We start from the raw sequence: 8,706 nt of genomic DNA, 5'->3' as shown, positions 1-8,706 counted from the left end.
TATGTTTTGCTAAACAATTTTTTTATTGATGAGGGAAATATGTTGAGGATTAAATATTATTCAAAATGTCTTGACGTGTGCTTAATCACTGGGTAAGAAAAATCCCAGAAAGTTGATTCCGTTCATCTGCATGTGGCGTTTTCCGTGGGAGAAACGTTTCATCATTCATTGAACTGAATTCTTCAGTCTCAGCTGACTGCATCTTTTCCCAGCCTTGTAAACAGCACAATTGCACAAGCACCGAAACTAGCACTATTGACTAACAACTGGCCATGAGGTCAATCTTAAGTGACTTCAGGAGAAACCTGCACTCCACTGAAATTGAAGAAGTGTGCACCATGTGCAGATAAATGGAATCAACTTTCTTGGATATCATTTGTAAAGTAGGAAAGAAAGTCATTACCTCATGATATAAATGATCCTGCTCTAATTTGGCACCATCTACAAAAGAGGCAAATTATAGCAAAGAACTGTGTTTATGTCCATTGGTGTATATATGCATGAAAGTTGAAGAGAAAGTGCCTCTGTAAGAAAAAAGGTGAAGGACTGTGAATCAAGACACACAGTGGGGCGTGGTACAGAGGGTGGGTACAAGTTCAGGATTGCCTCTGTCCCAGCCCAGGTCTATGTATGTATTAAGAGCTCGCCTCAGCTTCACAGGCACTCAGGAGACCCTACAAGCTGTGTGTGCGTTTCTGTGTCATTTCTCAAAGTCATCAACCTGTGACAAGAAGACATGGGCAGACAAAAGGAGTATCTGGGTAAACTGTCCCGCTTCTTCCAGATCCGCAACCTGCTGCTTCGTCAAGCCTTAGCAGAGTGTCTTGGCACGCTCATCCTTGTAGTAAGTGTGTGTGTGTGTGTGTGTAGTTCTGCGTGAGAGAGTAAACATGCACTAACAATTCACTGAGTAATTAATAAATTAATACATGGAAGCACAGTTTTTACTCATGTTTCAAAGGTAACTAACAGAGAACTGAGATAGGATAGGACTGATAGGACCTGGTTAGACTTGGTTAGAGGCAGGTGAGACACGGTATTTATCCAGAGAGGGACTGCTTTTTTTTTGTTTTGTTTTTTAAAGGCTGACATCTGTGTGTATCAACTGATTAGCTGGACAGGAGAATGCAAATGGTCTTTAACAGTCAGATCCTTACCACATTCTTATAAATTACTGTGCCAAGTTCGGGCTACAGTTTTTTCCCCGCATGACGATGCTGCAGGATTTCTTAGTTTTTCCATGATAATCCGATCTCTAATTAGAAATATGACTAAAAAAATGAAACACTGCAATCTCATCAACTCACTGTAAAAAGGAAACTGGCTGGCTCTCTGCTCTTTCTGGCTCTTGGTTAAGTTCATTTAGATTCTTTTTTTAAAAATACAATAAACAAAGTAAAATTGTAAACAACACATCAACATTAATAAATGATAAAACAAAATAAATGTTTTTTACTATCAGGAATAGGTGGGTCTCTTCTCTCTATTCATTCAGGATGAGGACCAGATGAACGGCCTGATGTGGCTATGTGAAGTCTTAACAGTCATTCGCATAGCCACATCAGGCCCGGAGTGAAAGTCCCAACATTTTATTTGCTTCTGTCGGCTGACACGGCATAAAAACATCTTGACACGAGCTCAAGGCAGTTTACATATAATGCACCTGGACAAGTGCTTAAAGTGGCCTCGGCTGCTTGAGTCGGTGAAGTTGTAGGTTTATAAAAATTCTCCTCAGATATCAGGCATTAGACGTGGCATATTTCAGTGTTAAATTCGGCGCAATTTGCAATAAATCACATAATGCAAACTTTAGTGAATGGTGTTTGTATTACTGATTGGGTATTTATGAAATAAAATATTTATTTTTATGTCATTTCAAAGTAAAAGCCATTTAGAGCATCACACATTATTTAATAAACAGGAGTAATATGGAAGTCCAAATCTCAATGCGCCTGGGTTTGAGCAGTACATAGTGTCACTACTGATGGCACAGGAGAAGGTGTGGTGCAGTTATTCATCAGGGGATACACGTCAGTAATAACATTATTGGGTAGCTGAAACTGGTATTGTGCAAAAGTCAATCAATCATGAAAATGAATCATATCACAGAAATACATTTGCGAACACAATTTTACAGGCATAAATAATATTTTTGCACAGATAAAGTGATTCCCTAAGAGCTGAAATCTTGTCATATCTGAGCATGTGGGCAGTGTATAGGGCTGTTTGATATAACGATATATATTGGATGACGATATAAAAACGTCTATCGTTTCATTTTACACTATTGTTTGTTTCATGGTGTCGCAAAATAAACTGTTTACGGCAATATTTTTTCATCGTTTTTATGGTCACTGTAGTGGCTATATTAATTTCTTAAAGTTCTCTCTTTCTCTTATATTTTATATAACCACACTACGGAAGGACAAGCGCCTGTTTTTATGCGTTGTGGTTAGCAACAACGACGGTAACAGCATTGCGTCCGCTTGTTTATGTTCCACATAAACCTTTCACAATAAAGCTCAAGATCCTGTTGAGACTTTTCAAAATAAACTGAATCACGTGAAAGAGCAGATTATTTACGGATGAGAATTAAAAAAGAGCCGACAGGTGCTAAAAAAATAAACCTTAGACTCAAACGTTAGAACAGGCTTTTCCCCGCAGCACGCCGTGTAATAAATACTCACAAAGAAAACGGCGGACTTTACAACTTATGTCTAAAAATGTATAGTTTCATGCATCGGTTAAAACACTCGACTCCAGCTACATGACACGCAGCAGGAAACACTTCCCGCAAGACGAGCTGCCCAAGATTCACCGAATTTACAGAAAATGTTACATTTTTGTGATTTATATCATTATCGGGATAGAATTCTTATATCGGGAAATGAGATTTTGGTCATATCGCACAGCCCTGGCAGTGTATGTTAAATAGAGGACAAAATAAGTGACAGGCCTAAAAATCCGTAGCCGGCACATGAGAAAGGGTCTAAGTGTAAGGGTGGAAGCGTAGGTAGGCACCGATGTGGATGTCTACAGCCATCTGTAAAATACTGTCCAGGCTCTGTCATGGTTTGGGGCTGCAAGCCTTTGGTTCCTGGGATCTTGTCAAACCTATGATTATATAACTGTCAATATATCAGTATATCAACTGTTTCAACAACAGAAACAACCATAATGTTGTGTACTTTGTTGTGTAACTTACTAGGATCCAGCTGAACTTGCTTTTCTACTCTTTCTTCAGATGTTTGGCTGTGGTGCTGTGGCCCAGCGGGTGTTGAGCGGTGGTTCCCATGGCTTGTTCCTTACTGTCAACTTTGCCTTTGGCTTTGCTGCCATGTTAGGCATCTTGGTCTGTGGCCAAGTGTCAGGTAATCAATCAGATTTATGGAAGTGTATGATATAATCAGCTATGGGTGTGCGTGTGTGTGTTTGTGTGTGTGGCTTTACTTTAGGCAAGGCTGTAATTTTGTGTGATTATAGACTGCACACACTGACATAATGTCAACATCTGCATTTGCAGGCGGCCATCTCAACCCAGCAGTAACTTTTGCCTTGTGTCTGCTTGGAAGAGAGCGCTGGAGAAAGTTTCCCATGTACTTCCTCTTTCAGACAATTGGTGCTTTTTTTGGTGCCGCTATTATTTTTGGCATGTACTATGGTAAGTGAAGACTTCCAGTGGTGAGTCAGAATTATCTTGTTTTTTTTTAAGAAAAAAAAAATCCATGGTACATTTCATTGTTTGTATCCCTCTAGATGCTCTGTTGCTCCGTCCTGGAAGTTTTAATTTTACTAGCATTAACAACACGGCTGGCATATTTTCAACTTACCCTGCGAGGCATCTCACACTTGTCAATGGTTTCTTTGATCAGGTGCTCTTTTGAAACTCAAACATGTATCATACACATAATTTCAACTCTGAAATAGTAAATGATATATCCCATTATTCCTTCTTACTTGTACCCCTCCTCAACACAGATTATTGGCACAACAGCGCTCATAGTTTGTGTTCTGGCCATTGTGGATCCTTACAACAACCCTATCCCCCAAGGGCTGGAAGCCTTCACTGTGGGATTTGTGGTTCTTGTCATTGGATTGTCCATGGGCTTTAATTCTGGCTATGCAGTCAATCCTGCCAGAGACTTTGGACCACGTCTTTTCACCTCTATGTCTGGGTGGGGGGGTGCTGTTTTCACGTAAGTAGACAGATTTTATGCATTTTTCCTTCACATTGCCCTTCCACTGCTCTCTGTTTGTTAACCCTTTTTATCTGGCAATAAGTGTGATCCTGTCTGCCCGCAGGGCTAGAGACTGCTGGTTCCTGGTCCCTATTTTTGCCCCATTCCTTGGTTCCATTCTTGGCGTAGTGATTTACCAGTTGATGGTTGGTTTCCACACAGAGGGAGAAGCACGTGACAAGAAACAGGGGACAGTCCAGGAGAACCTTCAACTTGCCAATGTTGCTTCCTCAAACAACTCTAAAGAGGCTACCAAAGAAATTTACTGAGGGTCTTGCAGAAATACAGCTAGTCACTGCATTTGGGAATGCACAGTATAACAGCAGCATGTTTATTTCCTGCCATTTTTCTCAAGCTATCTCTGTCTGTTTGGATTTTTCCCCAGATAGTTATCAGGTCTTGTTACTGTATCGGAGTTTTGAAAAATGACTGTGTAAGTAGAAAAGCAAATTCAGAAACACAGAATTACATTAATTCTTTTATGAGATGATTTTGTATTTGATTCTCTATAAAACTTCAGTTTTTACACTACTTTATGTTTAATGTTTTTTTTTAAGATAGGTAGTGTATGCATATATATATATATATATATATATATATATATATATATATATATATATATATATATATATATATATATATATATTCAGACAGACCTTTCTCTATTAGTTTCTGTGCTTTTTTGTGCTTTTTTTTTGCCTATTTCAATGTTAATCTGCTTGAAAATAGTAAAGTATATTTCGTTTAAAGTTCATAACAGCCAGCAACATATTTTAGTGCAGACTGTGTTAGCTGTGTTCTCAGGTGTTGACAGATTGTGGTGAGATTATAATCTGCCACTGCCACCTTTTCTCTGAAACCAGCTAGAGCTGCTATGATTTTAAAACTGAACTTTTTTCCCTGAAAAAATGATTTTAATGTCATTCAACACTATCAAGTACTTTTAATTTCATGCTTGAAACAACATTTATGTTCTATGTGCAGAAACATATTCCATATGGTTTTTAATATCTTATATGTGGGTGTATTCACTGAGGTGTACCAGATTGGAGAGTGAATATTTTGTAAGTAGGATAAGGGGAAAAACTTTTGCATTTATAAAATAAAGTTCTGTTTTGTTTTTTTAGTGCTGTTTACTGTTGGTTGTGCAGCTTGACACTGCTTTCTCATGTTTGTCACAAATGGATAAAGGTCACTCTTTCGAGGATGCCAATGTTCACATTTTGGACAGAGAGGACAGATGGTTTGAAAGAGGAGTGAAAGAAGCCATCTATGTCCACTGTGAGTGACCATCTTTGAACAGAGGCTGTGGTTTACGACACCAACTGTCTGCCATCTATAATCCAGTTTTGAGTTCCCTCCCCAGACGCCTTAACGCCCACTCACATCCTGGGCCATCTGACCTCAGGAATTCGCATGATAAGGTGGGGTCAGGTTTCACAATGAGCTCACCCGAAACCCTGGCTGATTGGGACCCACACCCAGTTTCACACCTTGGCTCAGGCGATTAGAGGATCATCAGGGGGTCCTTTTGTCCCTCTGTGGGGGGATACTCCCACTAGGTTTAAATATGGGACTCCCCACCATTTGACCTTAGAACTTAAGAAGCTTCTCGGATGAGAGGTGAAACGTCTTCAAGCAACTTAAAGAAGTCCAGACGCTTTTCTTTGCAAGCTCCTTTGACTGGTACAACTGCGATTACAGGGTGACAGTTTTGAATCAAAATCTGGAAAACAATGTTACTAAAGCTTTGAAATGTAATATGATCTAGTATTACACCCTTTGGATCCCTTTGGACTTGCCCCTACTTGTTAAAGGTGTCACTGAAATTAGGACGGCTGCTGACACCGAGACGCTTAATTTGAACATCGCATCAGATGAAGCTTATCTGCATATGTTTAATGTACCTGCTGTAGCTTTACTGCATATTTTTGCGGTGTAAAACAAAAAACGGTGGATGTGAGCTTTTACAACGTTCGTTTTTCTTCATGTTGGAGCTTGTTGAACCGGTGGCTTGATGAAAGACTTACGCAAGCTTTTTGCCAGTAAAGATTTTAAGGGTGATTACTCGAACAAGAGTTGCCGTTTTGGCCCATTTTGTTTCCACTCACCCACCTCTTTGCCTCTAGCTGTGTGTGTGTGCACGAGCTCATCGTTAAACAATGACATCATCTTCACTGCTGTTGCTGCGACTGGGACTGAGGGCTGCCTGGACCCAGTGATGTCATACTTGTTATTCACACGTGTGCTCCTAGATACGTTTGCACTGCAGATCTATTTTTAGTCAAAAATGTGGGTGACAAGTGAGCGCAAGAGATTCTCGAAAATGTCTTTTCAATCTTGTTTTAATTACAACATTTGTACAAAACAAGTCAGAAAATAAATCAAATGCTTGTAATAGCATATGAATACTCAGTTATTTGCCATCTTTGTTTTTCTTATTCTTTGCCTTTTAAGAATTTGCATTTACTTGCCATTTATCAACAAGATATGTGGATACCCAGTTTTTATCCAAGTGTAAGGGAGAGAAAATGAGGGCAAATCTGTTCTTGCAGAGAAAGTATTCTGGCTGTCAGTGTGATCCAGTGGGCTCGTCCATTTACTTTCAACAGGTCTTAGCATGCTAAGGCCTGTTGAAAGTAGCATGTCACCCTGCATGCTTAGCATGCTAAGGCCTGTTGAAAGTAAATGGACGAACCCACTGGATCACACTGACAGCCAGAATAATTTTCAGAACAGATTTGCCCTCATTTTCTCGCCTGCAGGTCACCCTGCATGCTTAGCATGCTAAGGCCTGTTGAAAGTAAATGGACGAACCCACTGGATCACACTGACAGCCACCCTGCAAGTGCACCTGTATCTTGTCCAAACATGCAGGGTCACCCTGCATGTTTGGACGAGATTACCCTGGAAAGTCCCTCTTAAACACGAATACAGTTTTCTGTCCACCAAAGCTGTTCGTACCATGTCATTTTTTCCCTCTTTCATGCTTAATGCTTAGCATGCAGGTCACCGTCACCCTGCATGCAGGTCACCCTTGCATGCACCCGTGCATGCTAAGCATGCTTAGCATGCGGACCTGCAGGTCACCCTGCATGCTTATAAAAATATAAAAATATTTATATTAACAATGGATTACATTACAATAAAGAAATGGAAATGTGTCTATCTGCACTTCCCTTTCAGTGTCAATTCCCATTATATGAAGCAATTGGAGAAACAGGTTTAAACACACTTCACTCCCTGTTTAGCACTAAATGGGAACATGAAAAGGTTACAGTTAGTTGGCCAACATATTCAAGTATTTACCAACTTGAATGATATTAGTACCTAGGATGAGGTAGATCCCAACCTGATTCCAGACAGGATGCTAAACTAATAATTGAAGAACATGAAATAAATGCTTCAAATTTCAGCAAAGGTACTGTAGTAAAACTGAAAAACAGTGTATTAGAATGAATAACAACTAATACAAGTGCAATAGGTCTTATCTATTCTAGTACATACAGCACTTTTTGCACTTTTTAAACTGTTTAAGTTTAGTGGCAGCAGGATATACGTGACTTGAAAAAACCACATGGTCCTTTAAAACTGTGATACAAACAGCACTTACCAACATTGTGACTGTGCACACATGCTTTCCATCATAAAGTGGCTCGCTAGTTATAGTTTGCGTCCAGGTGGATTCAATAAAACCGTTATATGCATAAACTGTATTTGTTATGCAACTGCATGAGAATTCATTTGGTTCATATTTCATAGGCATGTACACATACAAATTAGTGTTGCTGTATAGACCATGCTGCTATTTTCTTTTTTCCAGAAAAGACCATGCTGCTATTTTCTTTTTTCCACTTCTGTATAATAGGTGTTTAATACCTGGAACCTGAGGGGACATGATGTTATAAATATGAAACTTTAAACATGCCCCGACTGAAAGTTTCTTTTGTTTTTATTATGAGAGAGCACACTCCTGAGAGTCTGTCGCTACATGCAGCATCGGTTAGATAACAAAGCATGTGCGTCTCTGCTTGTTAAGTGGTGGAACAGAAACAAAAAAAACCATTTACTTTCTGCATTTTTTTTGGGTGGGCTGAGCCCATTCCTTTACACAGATTCCTAAAAGCTTGATCTGGTTTGCTTAATCCATCATTAATACAAGCTTCAACAATGTACTCGGGGTGGTGCACAACTGATAGAAAGTAGGAATAGCCCAGTTGTCAAACACACCCTCCCAACTGTGCAGCTTACATATGCTATGTTGCTAAGGGCAGAAAGATTATTATTTAATAATCGTATATAAGTATATATGAGTCATAATTCTACCTAGTGATTCACAGCTCAACTTTATTCATGCAGTATACATTTTTTAATGAACTGAGTTTTAGCTGTAAATATTTCTCAGTTATTTCAGACTCCACTGCCTTTACTAAAAAGTTTTGATGGGAAGACATGCTGGGAAGATGGA

At 39.4% G+C, this 8,706-nt stretch overlaps 1 protein-coding gene across 1 annotated transcript; it reads left to right on the top strand.

The window, feature by feature from the left end:
• Positions 1 to 643: 643 nt before the first annotated feature.
• Positions 644 to 4,769, top strand: LOC113034043 (aquaporin-3-like). Its single transcript, XM_026188324.1, has 6 exons — positions 644 to 844; positions 3,245 to 3,371; positions 3,524 to 3,661; positions 3,757 to 3,872; positions 3,979 to 4,196; positions 4,303 to 4,769. The coding sequence occupies exons 1-6, from the start codon at positions 737 to 739 to the stop codon at positions 4,505 to 4,507; spliced, it is 912 nt and encodes a 303-aa protein (XP_026044109.1). The 5' UTR covers positions 644 to 736; the 3' UTR covers positions 4,508 to 4,769.
• Positions 4,770 to 8,706: the final 3,937 nt, after the last annotated feature.

This window comes from Astatotilapia calliptera, chromosome 12, assembly GCF_900246225.1.
Source record: "Astatotilapia calliptera chromosome 12, fAstCal1.2, whole genome shotgun sequence".
Lineage (NCBI taxonomy): Eukaryota > Metazoa > Chordata > Actinopteri > Cichliformes > Cichlidae > Astatotilapia > Astatotilapia calliptera.
Note: the sequence above shows the minus strand (reverse complement) of the source record. Positions and strands in the feature narration are given on the sequence as shown.

What these genes read in the sequence shown, in the direction of transcription:
- LOC113034043 (XM_026188324.1), top strand. Translation starts at nt 737, where the DNA reads ATGGGCAGACAAAAGGAGTATCTGGGTAAACTGTCCCGCTTCTTCCAG. An exon ending in GGTCTGTGGCCAAGTGTCAG is followed by an intron (nt 3,372 to 3,523) that starts GTAATCAATCAG and finishes CTGCATTTGCAG; the next exon opens with GCGGCCATCTCAACCCAGCA. An exon ending in TATTTTTGGCATGTACTATG is followed by an intron (nt 3,662 to 3,756) that starts GTAAGTGAAGAC and finishes GTATCCCTCTAG; the next exon opens with ATGCTCTGTTGCTCCGTCCT.